The sequence below is a fragment of the Myotis nattereri genome, assembly GCF_964212035.1.
Source record: "Myotis nattereri genome assembly, chromosome: 3".
Lineage (NCBI taxonomy): Eukaryota > Metazoa > Chordata > Mammalia > Chiroptera > Vespertilionidae > Myotis > Myotis nattereri.
In genome coordinates this window covers 140,342,267-140,365,322 of record NC_138077.1, presented here as the reverse complement: position 1 = coordinate 140,365,322, position 23,056 = coordinate 140,342,267, and the positions used below count along the sequence as shown (strand labels likewise).

Sequence of the window (23,056 nt, the reverse complement as noted above, 5' to 3'; positions counted from 1 at the left end):
ACCAATATACACACCTTACTATGTGTTAGGAACAGTCAAGCCAAAACAGAAAGTACCACAATTAACCTACAACCTAATCTTCTATTTGAAAAATGTAATGAAGCTTCTAATATTCTTTTCTCTAAGTTTATAGCTGCAATTCTTCTCACTGAATTTTACTAAACAAACACAGTAGCTTCTTTCAACGAAGACTAAAGCTTTTCCAGACAGACACAAAAGCACATAATATGCACACTGAGCATAAAAGTAGTATACCACATGCCAATTCTCTTAAAGTTAGTCATAATAAAGAAAGAACATCATAGGAAAAAAAATTTCTATTTGTAAATACATTAAGGTTTTCTTTATTTATATTAATTTTCATGTTTTCTATGTGAGACTCACAAAACAGGGTTAGTTGATCTATTTGGCTTTTTTTACTAAATAACTCCTATTAGTGTGAATAGAAATTAGAAACTTGAGACTCAGAATTGTTATATCTGAGAATACCAAACACCTGGTGAAAATGATTAATATATAAACTTTAAAATCAGGATGTTCAAACTTTATAAACCACTTTACATTAATGGTTTGCACAAAGGCCTAGACTACAGTAATACGTTTTTAGAGAATTCAGAAATACTTGTAGTCTCACCTTCATGCAGTCTGCCAAGGCACTATCAAGATTTGCAAGAGTTAACATGGAAGCCAAATTTCACAGGAGGCAAGTCCTTGTTAATATTTAAACAAGGAAGGATGGGGCTACTTTACCAGATAGATCAGTGGACCACTAACAGCAGGGCTGGGTCATGGGAAGCCTGAGAGGTTCAAACTTAAAGTAATTTCCTTTCCTGTTTTGAACAATCAAATCCAATGAACCATTATAACTGTGTGTTATGTGAAAACAATAAGATCATCAACCTTAGAAACTATTCAACACTATGCACTCTCCCACCCCTGAATAAAGAAATCAAAAGTAAATGAAATACCCAAGTCTTCATATAAATAAATCCCACTAATAATAAAAGGTGGTTTCAAACCATAAGAAAAGGTGTATTTAAATAGAAAAGGAAATATAAGTGATGAACATGTTAAAGCGTGCATTTAAATATAAGACAAACCAAAATATAAAACATTCTGAAGCCACCATAAAGCAGCAGAATCCACTGAGGGGTATACTTAAGCATTCATTTGATTTTTTAAAACTTTAATGGCTGAAAAATATTACACAAACTTAAAGTTACTTAAATACTTTTAAAAAACCACAGTAAACATGGTAATCATTGACCACAATTAAAAATACTCATAATACTGTTGCTGCTCAGTATGTGTGTGGCTGGAAACAGGACTGACAATTTGGCTAATAAAGTTATGTGTCATAAAAATGCAGACAAGAGATGACATGATGGTTTCACTAACAGACAGTCCTTTCCAGCCATCATTCCAAACCAAAATACAGAATAAAGCGATGTGAAAATCAAGTTTAAAGTCCTATTGTAGAACTTTACTGTTTGGGCATAAAGAAATTTATCCATTCTCATTTCTGAAAATATTATGTTTATTGAAAACATACTGACAAAGCCAGTGTGCTGCTGTAGTACAGTACTGTGGCAGATGTAAAATGCTCCATATCCAAGCTCCATTCCCTTATCCATTACACTGGGCAAACTTCCCCACATCAGTCTCCACTGGACTCCGTAGGGCAGTTCCTCATGATTAACACTGACAAAGCCACGCTTTATATGCTTCTGCCTTCCAGTCTCAATTTACAAAGACTTTATGCTCTGAATTAACATCAAATGCAAAACACAAAATCTGACAGAGTGAAGATTAATGTGTTAAGTAAAATTTTAAAAAAGAGCTATTTGGTGAAGTACCCTGAGAATTTAGATAAGTCTAGTCCAAGACTGCATCAATTACCGAGACGTTGGAGAAAACAGAAAATCAATTAAACTTGCAGATTGTACCATATTGGGAAAGTCTTGAATTACCAACACTGGAGGCGCTTGGAATTAGACTGACTAAAATACTAGCAAACATATTAATAACAATAGAGGCCTCTTTTATTAGAGATTGACTAGAGAAGAAATATGACTTACTAGTAAAAACATTTTTCTAATTTCAATAGGCAATATTTACTTGCATTCATTTGTCTTAAGTTATACAGTTAGACTACCTTTTACAGAGGATTTAAGTTTCTTCTTGTTTTGAGGATGTCATGTATGCACATCAGAAGAAGTGCAGATTTATATTCCCATCAGAGCTTTCATGCAGAAAGTATTAATGACCTCATAAACGGAGACTAAGGTCCATATGAGTATTTTGAAAAGAAATGAATTTAAATCCTTTAAACATTGTATTTATTCCTTTAGATTTAGTTACACATCTTCGGGCATTTTCAAGATGTTATGGAGAAAATCCTGAATCCATATAATCTGGCCTCTCCCAAAGCAAATGCTACAAAATGAAATTTTCAGGCCACTATTAAAATAATGAGGTTTCATTTAATGTAACTTGAAATTTTCCATTTTGTTCCAACTAAGACAGATGCAAATGGAATATGCTTTGCACAGTTTTATGTTAATTATAAGATTAAAATGCTTTCAGCATCAGTGTATCTTATTAATACATTTTTAAAAACATTACTTGGTATAGCATAAGGATAGCGATAAAAAGAATGCAAACAGGCTGTGGGAGAGGCTGTCTGTCCAAACCCCCTTCAAGGAAGAAATATGAAAAGAGCCCAACAGGAATCAAATGTGGAAACAAGAGAATTATGGCAAAATCCTCTTGTCAGGCTGTATTCCATCTGGCCCTTCTGGGCAGAATCTTGCTTCTCCATGGAGCATTTATCAATCAGGGTCCCAGCAAAGCAGATGGCACACTGCATAATTGAAGAGATTTTAATAAAGGGACTATTGACTAAAGTTTGGCAAAGTTAGCAAAACCAACAAGAGACAATGCGATACTCTAAGGTGAGCAACAATGGGGAGTTGTTTCTACTCCTGGGCCTGCAAAATCAAAGGAAGGAAATAGTTACAGGAACCTGGTAAATAGATGAATAGAGGGAGCCACCTGACAGAGGCTATGGCCTTCAGGTGAGAGAAGCAACCAATAGAGGATGAGCAGGAGGGAGGGGTGAGCAGATAAGACATACTCCTATCTCCTGTGCTAGTCACACCTCCAACCTCTAATGGACTAAATCCATCTAGATGCCAGACAGCAAGGATCTACTGATGCAGTCACACAGGTCAGCCTCCAGGGACACGCAACAGGTGGAGAAGGGTGGGGAATTAATCTAGAGGGGCAAATAGACCCTATCCAGGACCCTAAGATGAATGTGAAGCAAACTGCAAACAGATAAAGGACAACAAATAAATAGTTGATCAGAGCAACAGGTATTTGAATAAGATTAATGGGTGGGAGGGACGGTGAAGATGGCAGAATGGGGTAGAAGATCATTAAAATCACACTAAGAAGTCCCCCATTAATTTAGTGGGTAACAAGCAACCACTAAAGACACAGATGAAGGAGAGTAAATAATTTGAGGATAATAGTATATAAAGTCCGATTGAAAACAGAGTCGTTGTAGCAGAGGTGAGTCAAGTTATACCAGCAGTCCAGGTATTAAGGAGAGAGTAAGAAATAAACATTAATATGAGTTGTGTTCTGGGTAACTCAAAAGTATTACCCATTAAATCCTCTCCATTTTAAACAGAAAATTGAGCCTCAGAAAAGTAACATGCTGACAGACACAAACAACTCCTTAAATGCTAAAGGCAACAATATATCACTAACTTATGCTGTCTACATGAAGTATTGGCAATAGAAATAGAAAGAACAGAAGTTCACAGAGGCGCCTCATTCTCTATTAACCAGTAGAACTCAGATGAGTCATCTAATCTCTGCCTACCTCAGCTTCCTCATTTGAAAATGAAGGACACCTACAAAATTATTTCTTCCATATCTAAAATTCTTTCATTGCATTACTAAGACTTAATTCACCAGCCTTCCTACCCTCAAGCCAAACCTGCCAATGAACATCCCCCTCAATTTCATCTTCAACTCAACTCTTGCTGCTGATTCTTACAATTAAATCAAATGCAATCTCTCCAATAAATCCACTCAAGCCCAAACTCCTCAGTGAGAAGCCATCCCTAATTAACCCAACCATGGAGATCAGAAGCCTTCCGTGATATTGTGACACTATAATATATGTATGGTCTTCACCCATGATAGAGTTCCTAAAACTCATAATTTCCTGAGTGACAGGAGCAACTAGAGCATTTTTTTTGTTATTCATAATAAGGCCCTTTCTGAACTTATGCTAATTAGTTTATGCTAACTATATCTGAGCTTATGCTAATGATGACATTCTTGAAGGATGGGTGTGGTGACCATAGGAGCCAATCATGTTTAGGAGCTTGGAACTTTCAGGCACACAGACCCTGCCTCCAGAGAGGGGAGAGGGGCTGGACATTAAGCTCAATCACCAATGGGCAATGATTTAGTCAATCATGTCCATGTAATGTAGCTTCCAGAAAAAAAAAACAAATAATGGGGTTTGGAGATCTTCCAAGTTGGTAAAAGCATTGGGGTGCTGGGAGGGTGGTGCACCCAGAGAGCATAGAAGCTTTGTATTCCTTTCCACACACCCTGCCCTATGCATTTCTTCATTTGGATGTTCCTGACTTGTCTCTTTTACAATAAACCAGTAATAGTAAGTAAAGGGCTTTCCTAAGTTCTCTAAGCTGTTCTAGCAAATTATCAAATCTAAGGAGGGGGTCATAGAAACCCAATTTATAATTGGTCTGTCAGAAGTATAGGTGACAATCTGGACTTGCGATTGCCCACTGAAGGTGTGGGCAGTCTTGTAAGACGGAGGCCTTAGCCTATGACATCTGCCCTAACTCTGGATAGCTAGTGTCAGAACTGCTTAATGTAGAAAATGTATACATTTGGTGTCAGAATTGTTGTGAGTATTAAAAAACATAGTTTACCTTACCTTCTATGATTTCCTATAGCAGTGGTCAGCAAATTCATTAGTCAACAGAGCCAAATATCAACAGTACGATTGAAATTTCTTTTGAGAGCCAAATTTTTTAAACTTAAACTATATACGTAGGTACATTGTTATTAACTTAATTAGGGTACTCCTAAGGCTTAGGAAGAGCCACACTCAAGGGGTCCAAGAGCCGCATGTGGCTCGCGAGCCGCAGTTTGCCGACCACGGTCCTGTAGAAATTATATTTCTGCAAGCCATTCGGCAGCCTCCTGAACACAATGTTATTTACTATTCATTGTTTTTTAACAGACAATTTTCTAGAGCAGCTTTAGGTTTACAATGAAACTGAGCAGAAAATAAGAGTTCCCGCCGAAACAGGTTTGGCTCAGTGGATAGAGCGTCGGCCTGCGGACTGAAAGGTCCCAGGTTCGATTCCAGTCAAGGGCATGTACCTGGGTTGCAGGCACATCCCCAGTAGGAGATGTGCAGGAGGCAGCTGATCGATGTTTCTCTCTCATTGATGTTTCTGACTCTCTATCTCTCTCCCTTCCTCTCTAAAAAATCAATAAAATATATTTTTTTAAAAAAAGAGTTCCCATACACCCCTTTCCCTCCAGCACACACACACACAGCCCACCCATTATCAACATCCCCCACCAGAGTGGTATATTTGTTATAATCTGAATAAAACTGCTGGAAACATCTGTGTGCAGGTTTTTGTGTGGACATAAGTTTTCAACTTCTTTGGATAAATACCAAGGAGTATAACTGCTGGATCACATGGAAAGAGCATGTTTAGTTTTGTAAGAAACTGCCAAATGTTTTGTACTCCTAACAGCAATGAATGAGAGTCCCTGTTGCTCCACATTCTCGTCAGCATTTGGTGTTGCCAGTGTTTCAGATTTTGGCTGTTCTAATATGTGGGCAGTGGTAGCTCATTGTTGTTTCAATTTACAACTGACTAACGGCATATATTGATCATCTTTTCATATGCTTATTAACCATTTGTATATGTACTTTTGTGAAGTTTCTACTCAGGTTGTTGGCGCATTTTAAAAATCAGGTTGCTTATTTTGTTATTGAACATTAAAAGTTCTTGAATATTTTGGGTAAGAATACTTTATCAGTATGTCTTTTCCAAATATATTTCTCACAGTGTGTGCATTGTCTTCTCATTCTCTTAACAGTGTCTTTTGCACAGCAGTTTTTAATTTTAATGAAGTCTAGCTTATCAATTATTTCTTTCATGGATCATGCCTTGAGTGTTGGATCTAAAAAGTCACTGCCTAGATTTTCTCCTGTGTTACCTTCATTACCATTAACTACTTTAACAAATTATTGAGTGGACAGTATGTGCCTGGTACGCAAACGGAGGATAAATAAGGCCATCATGCTCAGATACCCCGAAGCCCTCCTTTAACAAGCTGATCGAGCATAAAGCAGTGACTCTCGGTTGGGAGAGAGCAGAGATGTCACAGCACCATAGAACCAGAACTGATTCAAATCCTAACTGCCACTTACCAGCCATGTGGCCTATGTCTCACATTCTTCATCTGAAAAATGAGAATGATATTTACACCCACCTCACTTCACAGGACTTTTGTGAAGATGAAATGATTTAATGCATGTGAAGTGCTTAGCACAGTGCCTATGACACTCTAAGTCAGTGGTTCTCAACCTGTGGGTCGCGACCCCTTTGGGGAATCAAACGACCCTTTCACAGGGGTCGCCTAAGACCATCGGAAAACACATAGATAATTACATATTGTTTTTGTGATTAATCACTATGCTTTAATTATGTTCAATTTGTAACAATGAAATTGGGGGTCACCACAACATGAGGAACTGTATTAAAGGTTCGCGGCATTAGGAAAGTTGAGAACCACTGCTCTAAGTGCTCAATACATGATAGTACTTCTGAATTCTCCAAGAAAGAGTTGGGATACAGTTTAAAGAAAACATTCAAATTATCACTGCTAAAAATCTGTGATCATGATATTTCATTTTATTTTGGAATTTCAAGAAAAGATTAAGTTATAGCCCCATTCTCATATTCTGTGGTTATCAATCTCTTAATAAATCAAAGATTCAAAATTAATAAGCATTATTCACAGCATGTGGAAGGTAGCAGGTAAATGCCAGCAGAAAAAAATGTGGTTTTAAAAAATTTCAATTTGAGGAAAGTAATATATTTGGTTGTTTTTTTAAAGTAAATTTCTCATTACAAGAAAATACTAAAAATTTAAGTGAGACATTCAATTCATTTAACTTAATATTTCAATACTATATTACTAGTTTAATTTGTGCTAATCTAACTGAGGAGAAAGAAGCTACAAATATTTAGGAATTAAACTACAGAATTAAGAATGACTTATTTCTCAGTGACACACATAAAAATCTGTTTCAAAGAACATTGGCTGATGAAATAAGCAAAGAATAATTCTATTTTCTAGTGAAACTACAAAAATTATACGTTAGGAAACCAAAACACTAATTTGGAGGAATATACACTCCCCTATGTTGTAGCATTATTTACAATGGCCAAGATTTGGAAGTAGCCCAAGTGCCCATAAGTAGATGACTGAATAAAAGAGCTGTTGCACATAGAATACTACTCTGCCATAAAAAAGAAGAAAATCTTACCCTTTGCAAAAGAATGGATGGACCTGGAGATTATTATACTAAGTGAAATAATCCAGCCAGAGAAAAAGGCAAATATACATGATTTCACTTAAAAAGTAACAAACAAAAGAGAAACAGACCCATAGGCAGAGAATAGGCTGACAGCTACCAGAGAGGAGTGGGGAGGGGTGCTGGGTGAAAGGGGTGAAGGGATTAAGCACAAGCAAAAACAAAACAACACATAGATACAGACAACAGTATGGTGATTACCAGAGGAAAAGAGGGTGGAGGGATAGAAAAGGATAAAGGGGAGATAAACAGAGATGTAAGGAGACTTGGCGAGGGGTGGTGAACACACAATACAATATACAGATGATGTGTTACAGAATTATACACTTAAAACTGATATAATTTTATTAACCAATGTCACCCCAATAAATTCAATTAAAAAATAAAAATAAAGAAAATAAAAGAACTATGAACTAACTCCCTTATAAGCTAATCAAATATATGCCTCTTATATGGGATCAGTCAATGCATGAAGCAGTCAGGGACAAAATTTTAATCTAAAACAAAAATTTTCACAAAGATGCTCAATAAATATTAACTAAGTAGTATTTTTAAAAATATATACCTCAGATGCTTTAAAGCCTCAAAAATCATTGCAACACCTGAAATGAAGGAATAGGAGACTGCTATGGTTGATGACTCTTTTTTATAATATGTCTAAGAAGAGAATAGTAAACTATAAAGAAATAGCTAAGAAGATGGAAACCATGGAAGATGGTGACTGGCCCTCCGTTTTGGAACAAGATGAGAGGAACGGGACTCGTTGTCCGTCCACCGTCTCTGCACCCCGTCCAGGTTAACCTCCGTCAGGCAGTTTTATATACAAGATACACCTCTGCTTATCTTTCTTTCAAGAATTACCTTTAATTGTTTCCTCCACAACTTCTACTACACGATCTATCTGTTGAACCTGGAAAGAAAACAAACTGTTAGACAAGGAGCTTACCCGAAGAAGAAATATTAATTTGTTTATCCTTCCGCTTAAGTCAATGTTACACATTTTCTAAACTCATGAAAGCAGGTTTTCTTTAATTAATGCATTTGACAGTATTATAAAAAATATTCTATATTGAGATTCTGTTACAATAAAATATGAAATTATCACTCTCCTGTCCTCTAATGACAATTAAAGAAATCATACTACATTTAAATAAACTTCCTGGAGTTCTCAGAAGATCTTATCAACATAAACTTTAAAAGTCCTAAGATATAAACTAAAGTTTAATTACAACATGTCTCTTCACACACAGCTTCAAAAACAATGACAACCTATACAAAAGGGCATGCTGATATTAAGAGGATCGACCCCAAATTCTCTGTTTTATTAGTTTAACACTGAAACCCCTTTTAATGAATTTCTACCCTGTGCTGGGTACTGTGCTCAAGCCCATGGACTACAAAGTCAAATAATAACAGTTCCTGCCCGAGACATGAGTGACTAAGAAAGATTTCCCAGGGCATCAGGAGATCACAGAGGAAAGGTAATAAAATCTGACTGAGTGACCCAGGAATGCTTCTTGAGGATAAGCAGGATTAGATTGGAAGAGGCCCACTAGGGAAACTGAGTTAGAGTGGCTGGATTTAGATGGAAAATGGAAAAAGCAAAGATTGTAGTCCAAGAAGCTAAAGGAATAGAGAAAGTTAACTTAGATCACAAGTGATGTCTAGTTAATTGTTTTATTACAAAAGAGATTTGTTCACTGAACAAATTCAAACAAAACAAAAATATAAAGCAGAAAAAAAGGTAACCCGTAACATCCTCCATGCTCCATTTCCACTCCTAAGATGAATCACTCATAATTATCTGATGAGTAGATACCAAGACATTTCCAAATGCTAAACATTTATATGCAGGGCAGATAAGAGTTAGTTACTATATTATTATTTATTAATTACCAGAGGCCCGGTGTACAAAAATTTGTGCACTCGGGGGGGAGGGGGATCCCTCAGCCCAGCCTGTGCCCTCTTGCAGTCTGGGACCCCTCAGGGGATGACCACCTGCTGGCTTAGGCCCGCTCTCTGGGGGGATTGGGCCTAAGATGGCAATCAGACATCCCTCTGGCAGCCCAGCAGCACTCGGGGGATGCCCACTTGCCAGGAGGGAGTAAACCTAAGCTACAGTCGGACATCCTTAGCGCTGCTGAGGAGGGAGGAGAGGCTCCCACCACCACCGCTGTACTGGCTGCCATCAGCCTGGCTTGTGGCTGAGCAGAGCTCCTCCCATGTGAGAGCACCCTGACCACCAGAGAGCAGCTCCTGCATTGAGCGTCTACCCCCTGGTGGTCAGTGTGTGTCATAGTAACCAGTCATTCCCAGTCCTTCTGCTGTTAGGGTCAGTTTGCATATTACCCTTTTAGTATATAGGATAGAGGCCTGGTGCACGGGAGGGGGCCGGCTGGTTTGCCCTGAAGGGTGTCCCGGATCAAGGTAGGGTCCCGCTTGGGTGCCTGGCCAGCCTGGATGAGGGGATGATGGCTGTTTGCAGCTGGTCACACCCCTTCAGGGTGGGGGTTCCCATAGGGGTACCTGGCCAGTCTGGGTGAGGGGCTAAGGACCTTTTTCAGGCTGGCAGGCGACTGAAGCTCCCAGCCTATTTTTTTTCTTTTTTCTTTTTTATTCTGGGATTTATTTACCTTCTATGGCTGTCACCTGAGCTGAGAGCCGGCTTTAGCTCTGAGGCTCGGCACTACTTCTTCTCACGGAAAGGTTAGACTTCCCCTAAAGGTGCGGTTTGCAATTCAGGTTGGAGAGAAGAAGGCGCGCAGGGGGGAAATCTGCGCCCCACAAAGTCCGCGGCCGTTGGGGCCAGCGTGATCCGCGAGTGTGGAAGGGCTCCCGCAGGGCTGCTGGCAGAAGGGAACACTAAAAATAAGCCCATAGCTGGACTGGATGCAAAAAAGCAGCCTCGGATTTTGCCAGTCTGGAGGCTACTTGGTGCCAGGGGTGAGAGGGTGCGTAGAGACTGCACAGACCTAGAAGGTGGAGGCTTACAAATTCACCCAACTTCTAAGGCTCTTGTTTTCACACTTCCCCTTAAATCTATGCATTTGAATATTAAACCAGTGCATGGGATTGCCCAGTTGGGGTCACTCGCAGAGCCTGTAGGGGAAAGTTGTTTTGGGAGAACCTGGGAAACAGAGCGGGGAGTACTGATTAAAGAACCAGCTCTGGGCAGTGGACTTTCCCAAACCAGTTTCAAGTACAATAGAGAAAATAAACCCTAACTACTGGATAGAGAGGACTTATAGCCTCGGAGATCAATCCAGACACTTTGCCAGCCAGAGGCAGAGCCATGAACTGACTATTCTATAAACACAAATAAAGGCAGTCTGGGAAACAAATACAGCCTGCCTTAAAATCAGGGCTGTAGTTTACAACACGGTGGAGCAGTGTATCACAGGGAAATTCAACACTCACCTGAATACGTGGCAGGACTAAGGCGTGCCAAAAAGAAGAGTAGAAGACCTGAAGCACCTTCACAACTGAACATTTTATTTTTTATTTTATTCTTTTTTCACTTTTTAATTAAGAACCTATTCTATTATTTTTTTTCATCACCTGATTTTACCTTTTTAATTACTACATTTTTATTTTTAACCAGTATGATTATTATCATTTTACCATTTTTTAAAGTGTCATTTTATTTTTTCTTTATTTTATTTTGGGATTCGTGTTCTACACTCTATTTTCACCGTTCCTTTAGCATTATTTTTCTCTATCTCAACTTTACCTTTAAGCCAAAACTCTTCCTCACTTTTCCCCTTTTGTTGTCCTGCTTCTCTTATCCTATTCCTGCTTTAGATTTTCCCTATTCCATCTTTTTACCCCGTCTAAATTTCACCCTACTTATATATCTAATTTCCAATCCCTTGCTCTAAATCCATATACACCTCTCTCTTATCTTTCTTCACTTTCCAAATTTTTTTCTCTCTTTCTCTGTCGTTTTGCTATTGTTTGCTTGATTTTGAGTATATTGGGTTTTTTTATTCTTGTTTGTGAGATTGTTTTGTTTTTTATTTTAATTTTTCTGTTTTCCTTTTTTTATTTCTTTTCGTTCTCTGGTTATTTTTGTGATTCTGTTTTCCCTTGCTTCGCTTGATATTAGTGGTTGTTTGTAGTTTGCATTCATCTCCAGGGATCTGTTGCTGGAATTCATTGGGATTAGTAGTGGTCCTATTAGAGTTTTCTCCCCATATAAATAGTCTCTTCCCCACTTCTATTTCATTCATTCTCTTACTTTTTTTCTTCCTTCTCTCCCTTTTCCCAATCGCATTTTTGCACTCCTTTTTTGTTTCTCTTTTATCTTTTTCTCTTTTTTCTTCCTTATCCCCTAATTCTCTTTGCTCGGGTGGTCACCTTTATTTCAGGTTATTAATATCGTGAATACATTTGTGTTCAGTGCCTTGTACGTTGTGCCTTGTTGTGTTGTATTTTGTGCCTTTAAATCAACGCAGCAGAGAGAGAACTACATAACCAAACACCTGGAGGAGAGAGATCATGGTGAAACAAAGAACCAACCCACATATGAAAGAAAAACAGGCATCACCAGAAAAGGAAGTAAACAAAATGGAGGCAATGGAGGCAAACAACCTGTCAAAGAAAGAATTCAGAGAAATGGCCATAAGGTGGATGAAAAGAATGGAAGACAAATTCAACAATATGTGTAAGAATCAAGAGGAAATGAAGAAAAATCAAGAAGAAATGAAAAATGACATCACTGCTATAAAGAACTCAATGGAAAGCATAAACAGTAGACTAGAAGAAGCAGAGGACCACATCAGCGCACTAGAAGACAAGGTAGGAAAAAATACCCAAGCAGAACAGCTTCTAGAAAAAATAATTAAAAAGCAGGAGGAGAGCCTAAGAGAACTCTGGGACAACACGAAATGAAACAACATCCGAATAATAGGGGTGCCAAAAGAAGAGGAAACTGAGCAAGGAATAGAAAACCTGTTTGAAAAAATAATAACAGAAAATTTCCCTGATATAGGGAAGAAAAACCTCACAAAAATCCAAGAAGCTCACAGAGTCCCAAACAAAATGAACCCCAAAAGACCGACGCCAAGGCACATTATAATTAAACTGGCAAACACCAAAGACAAAGCAAGAATCTTAAAAGCAGCCAGAGAGAGACAGAAAGTTACCTACAAAGGATCCCCCATCAGACTAGCAACCGATTTCTCAACAGAAACACATCAGGCAAGAAGGGAATGGAATGAAATATACAAAATCATGCAAAGAAAGGGTCTGAATCCAAGAATACTGTACCCAGTAAGGCTATCAATCAAAACTGAGGGTGAAATCAGGATCTTCACAGACAAAAACGGTCTATGGGAGTTTATTACCACCAAACCAGCAATGCAAGAAATGCTAAAGGGTCTGCTGTAAAAGAAAACATAGGAAACAAAGAAGGAACACAGCAGTAAAGAACAAAATTGGTGACTAAAAAGTTTCTATCAATAACAACTTTAAATGTAAATGGATTAAATGCCCCAATCAAAAGACATAGGGTAACTGAATGGATAACAAAACATGACCCATATATCTCCTGTCTACAGGAAACCCACCTCAGAAAAAAAAGACGCACACAAACTGATGGTGAAGGGATGGAAAAAGGTTTTTCAGGCGAATGGAAGCGAAAAAAAAGCCGGGGTAGCAATACTTATATCTGACAAATTAGACCTCAAAGTGAAGGACATAAAAAGAGATGACGAAGGTCACTTCATAATACTAAAGGGAGCATTCCAACAAGAAGAAATAACTCTGGTAAATATATATGCACCCAATATAGGAGCACCCAAATACATAAGAAATCTTCTGGAGGAGATCAAGGGAGAGATTGACAGCAACACAATCATAGTAGGGGACTTTAACACCCCATTATCACCACTGGACAAATCCTCTAAACAAAAAATCAGCAAAGAAACATAAATCCTAAATGACTCACTAGATCAGACGGAATTAATTGACCTCTTCACAACATTTCACCCCAAAGCCACAGAATATACATTCCTCTCAAGTGCACATGGGTCATCTTCAAAGATAGACCATATATTGGGTCACAGACAAAGTCTCTTCAAATTCAAGAAAATTGAAATCATATCAAGCATCTTCTCAGATCACAAAGGCATAAAACTAGAAATCAACTACAACAAAAACAATCCAAAAAAATCAAACACATGGAGACTAAATAGCATGCTATTAAACAATGGCTGGGTTACCAGAGAGATCAAAGAAGAAATAAAAAAACATCATGGCAACAAACAACAATGAAAACACAACAATCCAAAACCTATAGGACACAGCAAAAGCAGTCTTGAGAGGGAAGTTCATAGCTCTACAAGCCTACTGCAAGAAACAAGAAACAATGAGAATAAATGACCTAATTCTACAACTCAAAGAGTTAGAAAGAGAGCAACAAGAAAAGCCCAGTGTAAGCAGAAGGAAGAAAATAACAAAGATCAGAGCAGAGATAAATGACATAGAGACCAAAAAACAATACAAAAGATCAACAAAACCAAGAGCTGGTTCTTTTGAAAGGATAAACAAGATTGATAAACCTCTAGCCAGGCTCACCAAGAAACAAAGAGAGAGGACCCAAATAAACAAAATCAGAAATGAAAGAGGAGAAATAACAACAGACCCCACAGAAATACAAAGGATTCTTAGAAAATCTTATGAACAACTCTACTCCAACACACTAGACAACCTGGAGGAAATGAACATATTCCTAGAAAAATACAACCTTCCAAAACAAATCAACAAACAACAAGTGTTGGAGAGGATGTGGAGAAAAAGGAACCCTTCTGCACTGCTGGTGGGAATGCAGACTGGTGCAGCCACTGTGGAGAACAGTATGGGGTTTCCTCAAAAAGTTAAAAATGGAACTCCCATTTGACCCAGTGATCCCACTTCTAGGACTATATCCCAAGAAATCAGAAACACCAATCAGAAAGGATATATGCACCCCTATGTTCATAGCAGCACAATTCACCATAGCTAAGATCTGGAAAAAGCCTAAGTGCCCATCAGCAGATGAGTGGATCAGAAAACTGTGGTACATCTACACAATGGAATACTATGCTGCGGTAAAAAAAAAAAAAAAAAAAGAACTCTTGCCTTTTGCAACAGCATGGATGAAACTGGAGAGCATTATGCTAAGTGAAATAAGCCAGTCAGAGAAAGATAAATACTACATGATCTCACTCATTTGTGGATTATAGAGAACAACATAGACTGATGAAAAGGGACAGATCCAAATACTGAGAAACAGGGATCAGGCTATCAATCCCCAGAAGGAAAGTAGGGGAGGGAGAGGGTAAGGGGAAGAGATCAACCGAAGGACTTGTATACATGCATATAAGCCAAACCAATGGACATGGGCAACAGGGGGATGGGAGCATGAGTGTGTGGGGGGGGGGGAAGGTTGAGGGTTAATGTGGGGGATAAGGACACATTTGTAATGCCTTAACTAATTTAAAAAATTTTTAATTAAAAAATAATTAGCATTTGGGGAATCTGGATAATGAGTATATGGTAATTATTTTTGCAGCTTTTCTGTGAATATAAATTTACGTCAAAATAAAAAAAGTTTTTAAGTGAAATACATTTGCATGTCTAACAGAGGTTTCCTTTCACTCAGATGGTCTCATAGAATTTGCATGAATGTATACAGCTCAAAATATAACCTCTGATTTATACCAGTAAAAGTAATTGATTACATTTGCCTTTGTGGCAGAAAAATAAATACTGGCCACACGTAATTATTTAATCACTGGGTGATATGAGGAAGCTCTAAAACAGTGGTTCTCAACCTTCCTAATGCCATGACCCTTTAATATAGTTCCTCATGTTGTGGTGACCCCCAACCATAAAATTATTTTCGTTGCTACTTCATAACTGTAATTTTGCTACTGTGATGAATCATAATGTAAATATCTGATTTGCAGGATGTATTTTCATTGTTATAAATAGAACATAATTAAAGCATAGTGATTAATCACAAAAACAATATGTAATTAGATATGTGTTTTCCAATGGTCTTAGGCGACCCCTGTGAAAGAGTCGTTCGACCCCAAAAGGGGTCGCAACCCACAGGTTGAGAACCACTGCTCCTTTAAAAATAAGGATCTACCAAATTTGAAGGAAAATATTTTAAAGTATTTGATTACAAACAAGCATTTTCTGAAAATGTTGTGTTATTTCCATTTTTGTAAGGATGAAATTGGAGGAATGGATGATAGGGAGGAAAAAAAGAAGGGGAGACAGAAAAGACAGAGAAGAGTGGGAGTTAAATGGAAAAGGGAGAAGTTAGGAACCAAAATAAAAAGCATGGGATAAGAGACAAGTAGAGAAGATAAAACAATCATGAGAGAAAGAATAAAGTCCAGATTCACATACAGTAAAGAAGAATACATTGAATACTTTCTGGGAATACGAGAAAAAGCTGTTCTTAATTAATACTATAAATTGTAGCCCTCAATACACAAGAGCTTAGTCTCTGGCATATAATTCAAATAAAATAAATAAAACAGTATCTTGTGTCCTCCAGGCACTTAGTTATAAATATACAGAAAAAAAGACACGCAGTATGTTCTATTACTGACTCCATATGTTCTCCACAATGAAAAAAGGAGTTGGTGAATAAACAATTCATGAATAATAATAATGAGTCATTCTGCTATAGAACTTTTAAAAGAAATCCATAAAAATATTTTATTCAGCTATTATGAACCATTCCACATTTAGAACTAAACATATATTGAAGAAACAAACCTATAGAAAGTCATCTAAAGCAAATAAAGGTGCTATTCAGAAATTCCCTATTGTTTAGAGCAGTGCTATCAAAAAGAATTTTCTATGGTGATGGAAATGATTATATGTGTTGTCCAACATGGTAGCCACACTGACTGGGTATTTGAAATGTGGCTACTGTGACTGAGGAACTAAATTTTAACTTTAATTAATTTAAATAGTCATGTGTGGCTACTGATAACCACACTGGAAAGTGGAGCTCTGGAGTATGGCTAAATTGGCCCCCAGTTTGTGGTTCTTTGTTATGGCAGCCCTACGAAGTAATACATATCCCAAGAACAATTTTGCCAAGTTGGCTAATAAAAAAGGTCAGTCAGGGAGCAAACTGATACTATTCTGCAGAGGTTCTGCTTTAGTATACTAGTATACTTGAAGTATCTTTTTGTCTGAACAACCAGTAGCTAGATAAGTTGATGACTGGCAATAACACAGTGATAGCTAACATTTCTTAAGCAATTATTATGTCCTAGGCTCTGTGATAACACAACACATGCACTATCTCATTAACCCTCAGAACATTCCTAGGCTAACCATTACCGTACTCCTGAGGCTTAGGGAACTGAAGTGCAGGAATATCCAACTCAATTCTTGCCTAGTAGATATCATCCAGGAATGGCACATACATGACACATTTCATGAATCTCCATTTTCCTATATATATGAAGGCCAATACTAAATGATCACAGAATGCTAGCCAATGAACCTGGACTTTCAAGAGACCCAGGCAACAACTATTCCCCCAAACTCTCCCCGACACATCACCACTGGCATGCATGCATTCCCTTGACAAATATCTATTAACCACCAACTGTTCTAGGAATTGGGGATAGAATGACGAAAAATACCACATCCATGCTTCATAGAACTTATATTTTAATCATGGAGACAAACATGTAAATAATTGAAAATGTTCATATCCTATCATGACAGAGGCTATGAAGAAAAAAAATAACTTTTAAAAAAGGGGAAAAAAAAGTCTGGGTGTGGCAGGAGGTGGAGAGAGCCATTTTGCAATAGTGGTCCAGGTAAACCTCGGAGTAGGTAGCATTAATCCTAAGACTGGGACCCTAAGACAGAAGCATCAACATGTACCTCCAGGGGGAAGAACACATAAAAGAGAAATGATGGGAAGTGAGAAATCAGAACAGTCACTGCAGAATGGAAGGAGATGGAGTCAAACAATTAAGGGAAGATATCAGGGGTGGGCAAAAGTAGGTTTTAGTTGTATGTGAAACACAGACTTTATTCTTGTGTAATTGATTCTTGTATTATATTGTTTTTCATATGAACAACTGCAGACCTACTTTTGCCCACCCCCTGTATATGAGACCTTGTAGTTTATGCTATGCATTTTAGATTTTATTCTACTAACAAAAGGAAGTCACCAGAGGGTTAAAGAACAATCTTAAAAGCATTGCTGTGGCTAATCCTATGGAAAATGTGCAGAGACTACTCTTTATCCACATTTCTCTGTTGCCTGGTGTGAGTCTTTTTATACTTACCTGAATCAAATTGGGGTTTTACTATCCCTTGATTGTATCCCAAGACATCTCAAATCCTTCCACAAGTAAGAGTATATCTACATTAAATATACACATAAACCTAGATGCAAAGGAACTTTCTCATTAGCTCTCTTAATTTTGATTATATATAAATAAATTAAGGCAACCTGACATCATTCTAATTAAGAAGTATCAGATCAAAACTTTAAAACTACCTAAAAACTCTAACAACCTTTAAAAAAAAGTTTCTTTTTCTATAAGAACAATACACATAAAGAGCCTTTTCTATCATGTGTTTGTTCAAATTTTTCACTTTTACAATAATGAAAGATTGATCCAATAATCAGCATCTAACACAGGGGTGGGCAAACTTTTTGACTCGAGGGCCACAATGGGTTCTTAAACTGGACCGGAGGGCCGGAACAAAAGCATGGATAGAGTGTTGTGTGAACTAATATAAATTCAAAGTAAACATCATTACATAAAAGGATACGGTCTTTTTTTTCAATAGTTTTATTCATTTCAAAGGGGCCGGATCCAGCCCGCGGGCCGTAGTTTGCCCACGGCTGATTCTAACAGGTTAAAGTTCAGTACTGGCATCTCCATAAAAATATTTTTCTCTCTAAAAATTTCTCTCCAAAAATTTTTCTCCAAGCTGTTAAGAAAAGTCCTTACCTCTAAAAATGATATTTTACTAGTATTGGAAGAGAGCTCGATTTCCACATCTCTTCAATTTGGGGAAATCCATAGCAGTCACCAAACTAACAATATCTTTAACTCTACTAGGTGAAAGATTTCCTGAATTCACAAGTCTGTGAACAATTTGCTAATGAGCTAAACAAAAGAGCACTTGATACTATGCTGCATGGGGTTTAAGTCTTTGAACATAACTTTCTCATCTCCTTTCATCTTCTTCCATCTCTCCTCTGAGAAAAATGCTTCCCCAATAGTAGAAACAGCCTTTCATCAAAAATTATATGACAGTACATTCCACACACGGCTAAAAGCATATTTTCTCTCTGAATGGTACCAGTGAGTGACTAACACTTAGTAAGAGATAAAAATTACTAATTGAAAGATGAGGCCAGGCTAGATGATGCCAGCAAAATGAGTATCAGTACCAGGAACTTCTTTCTCATAAATCTAATTAAAATACTTACAAAACTTTCTATAGTGGGAAAAAAATCTTTAAACATAAGAAAATTCAACATGCTAAACTCAATTATATAAAGAAACAATATTTGGAACACCAAAATATTATCATATTTCATAATAGAGCATGCTATAAAGTAAAAGTTATTTTTGAAGTGATACTAAAGTTAAAAACAGTAATATTAGAACTAAAACAGAAATATACATGAGAGATGTAAAACATCCTATATAATAAAAGGCTAATATGCAAATCAACCGAACAGCAGAACGACCAGTCTCTATCATGCGCACTGACCACCAGGGGGCAGACGCTCAACGCAGGAGCTGCCCCCTGGTGGTCAGTGCATTCCCACAGGAGGAGCACCGTTCAGCCAGAAGTTGGGCTCACGGCTAGCGAGTGCAGCGGCAGTGGCGGGAACCTCAGACATCCTCCAAGGGCTCCTGGACTGCGAGAGGGCACAGTCCAGGCGGAGGGACCACCCCCCCGCCCCCGCCGCCAAGTGCACAAATTTTGTGCACCAAGCCTCTAGTCAACTAATAAGCACACTATATGTAGCAGGCAGAATAATGTTCAGATGTCCTAACCTCAGAAACAGTGAATATGTTACCTGACATGGCAAATGGATTTTTCAGGTGTAACTAAGAACCTTGAGACGATGAGATCACTAGATTATCCAATGGGCCACATCTATTCCCAGGAGTCCTTAAAGGCTGAGGGATGGCATTGTTCCCTTAGGTTGGGAGGGGGCCACAAGTCAAAGAATGTGAATGGCCTCTAAAAGCTGGAAAAGGAAAGAACAAGGACTCTCCCCTAGAGCATCCAGGAAAGAATGGATCACTGTCTTGACTTTAGTCCAGTAAAACCCATGTCCAACTTGTGATCTCCAAAATATGTGTTGTTCTAAACAACTGTGTTTATGGTAATTTGTTACGGGGCTTACAAAAATAATATACCAATTAACAAACAAACTCATGGTAGTTAGCATCATAAAAGAGGGAAAAGAAAAATTAAAAAACAAATGCTGCTGGAATAGCTAGGAACAATATGGAAAAATTAAGTAAAATGTATGCATACATTATATTTAACAAACATTTACTCAACAATTATTGAGTCAGACAGTGTACTGAGTATAGAAAGTAATGTAAAAATGTAAAATAACAGCAAAGAAAAATCTCTGGCTTTATAGAGCCTGTAAGTGTCCTTCATAGTAAACTGCAAGTAGATTGAAGAGTTAAATAAATCATTTCCATTCTTTAAAAAACAGTTTTTAAAAACAGATTTAGAGGAATAGGATACTTTATCAGACCGTTCCTAGATCCTGGGAATATAACTTTTAAGTTTTGAAACCACAAAAGAAATTACCCACTTAATCCCCGACAAAATATTCAGGCTTTCTACTATACCAAAAATTTGAAAGACAATGAAAAACGTTGATAAAAAGACAGACAAATCTTTCTTCAAGTTGAAATAGACTGATTTTTCTACTGTTGAGTTGTAGAAGTCCCTTATATATTCTGTATACAAACCCCTTTAGGAGTTCTGTGTTTTGCAAATATTTTCTCCCAGTCCATAGCTTGTCTTTTGTTTTTCTTAATAGCATCTTCTGAGAGGCAAACTTGTGTCATTTTGATGAAGTCCAATTTATTAATTTCTTTTATTTCATGTTCTCCGAAATGGTTTCATGTTTGTGTGTGTGTCCTACCTAAGAAAGTTTCCTAACTCAAGTTCCAAAATGGGGGGGCGGGAGGGGAGTAGTAAAAGACTTGAACATTTTACCAAAGACATGGATGACAGATAATCACACAATATGCTCAACAGCACTAGTCAACAGAGAAAAGCAAATTCAGACCACTACATACTCAGTACAACTGCTAACACTGAAAAACTGGCAATACCAAATTTTGGTGAGAATGTGAAGAAAGTGGAATTGCTGGTGGAAATACTTCAGCAGTTCCTTAAAAGGTTAAGCAGATGGCGCTAGCTGGTTTTTCTCAGTGGTTAGAGCAGCCGTGGGCAAACTACAGCCCACAGGCCAGATCCGGCCCGTTTGAAATGAATAAAACTAAAAAAAAAAAAAGACCATACCCTTTTATGTAATGATGTTTACTTTGAATTTATATTAGTTCACACAACACTCCATCCATGCTTTTGTTCCGGCCTTCCGGTCCAGTTTAAGAGCCCATTGTGGCCCTCGAGTCAAAAAGTTTGCCCACCCCTGGGTTAGAGCGTCAGCCCTGGACTGAAAGGTCTCAGGTTCAATTCCGTCAAGGGCACATACCTCGGTTGCAGGCTTGATCCCTGGCCCCAGTAGGGGTGCGTGCAGGATGCAACCAATTGATGTGTCTCTCTCACACGGATGCTTCTCTCTTTTCTACCCTTCCCTTCCACTCTATAAAATTCAATGGAAAAAAAATATCCTCAGGTGAGGCTTAACAAACACAAAAAAAAAAAAAAAAAAAAAAAAGGCTGAGCAGATGCTTACTATGTGACCATAAAATGCCATTTCTAGGATTTACTCAAGGTAATGCAAACATACCCACACAAAGACCTATCTATGAATGTTTATAGGAGCTTTATTTTTAATAGCCAAAAACCAGAAACAACACAAATTTCCACCAACTGGTGAACAGATGAACAAACTGTGGTTCATCACAAAGTGAAATAATCCTCGGCAATAAAAAGTGGTGATTAACAATTACAACAACATGGATGGATATTGACTGCACTATGTATGCTAACTGAAAAAAAGCAAGAAACAGGTAATATACAATTCCATCTATATGACATTCTGAAAGAGGCAAAACTACAAGGACAGAAATCAGAACAGTCACTGCTGAGGACTGTGGGTATGTGTGTTTGGTCGGGGGATGGGACTGAGTACAAAAGAACACAATAGAACTTTCCAGGGCAAGGGAAATGTTCTAGATCTTAATTTGGGTGGTACTTACACAACAGTATGCATTTGTTAAAATTCATTGCAGGTAAATTCACAGTATGCTAATCATAGCTCAATAAATCTGACTTAAAATAAGAAAATAGATGACTATCAATAACTTATAAGAAAATAATTAACAGTTAACAAATGGCATACAGAAATAACTGCTAGATTACACCATTTCTAACCCCACCCAGTCCTTCACCCACCTGTTGAGTCTGAGTTAAGCATTACACTGAATGTGAACTCCACCTCCTCACCTGCACTTCTCTCTCACTCACTGCACAGCTCCAAACTAGGCCTCTTACAACGACTGCCTTCACGTTACACTGCTTCTCCCTTCCAGGCATTCCTAAACACCCAAGGTTTTCCTTAGACAAGCTGATGTTGCTGCTCAAAAGCCCTTTCTCCATTCATCAAACCACCACTCAGATATGTTTTATTCAGCTCTATTTCTCTAGAAAATAGTTTCATTCTAGGCACAGAGTGGATTCCACATAGCTTCATCCCCATGCTCAATTCTACTTGTACATGAATCAGTGTTTTTTAAAAAGCTAATACTGAACCATTTAACTATGCATGCTAACCACATTACAGATATTACCTCATTTAACCCTTACAAAATTCAGGTTCTATTATTGTCTTCATTCTACAAATGAGGAAACTAAGGCACAGAGAGGATAAGTAACTTATACAAGGACAAACAGCTAGTAAGTAGTGCAGAAGGGATATGAACCTATGTAATCTAGCTTCTGAATTCAATTTAACTACTCTTTTTATAATTCAATAGGTGAAAAATGTGTACACATATAGGTAGATGCATTAGAAGAGGCCTTTAAAAAGATAACAGATATAAACATGAATGGGCTTTTAAATGTATATGTCATTCTGTTATGATATTGCATTTTTTATAACAAGTTAAAAACAAACATAATATGAAAAGAAGATATTAGGAGACATGAAGTCATGAAAACCAG

The 23,056-nt window shown here is 37.7% G+C and overlaps 1 protein-coding gene across 3 annotated transcripts in view; it reads right to left on the bottom strand.

Moving 5' to 3' along the window:
* CDKAL1 (CDKAL1 threonylcarbamoyladenosine tRNA methylthiotransferase) overlaps positions 1 to 23,056 on the bottom strand; it is a gene marked incomplete at its 5' end in the record, with an annotated part of 671,369 nt that overhangs the window by 452,931 nt on the left and 195,382 nt on the right. For all 3 annotated transcript variants that reach the window (XM_081086812.1, XM_081086813.1, XM_081086811.1), the window contains one exon: positions 8,537 to 8,585. In XM_081086812.1, coding sequence (XP_080942938.1) covers positions 8,537 to 8,585 — 49 coding nt within the window. The remainder of the gene's footprint in view (positions 1 to 8,536; positions 8,586 to 23,056) is intronic.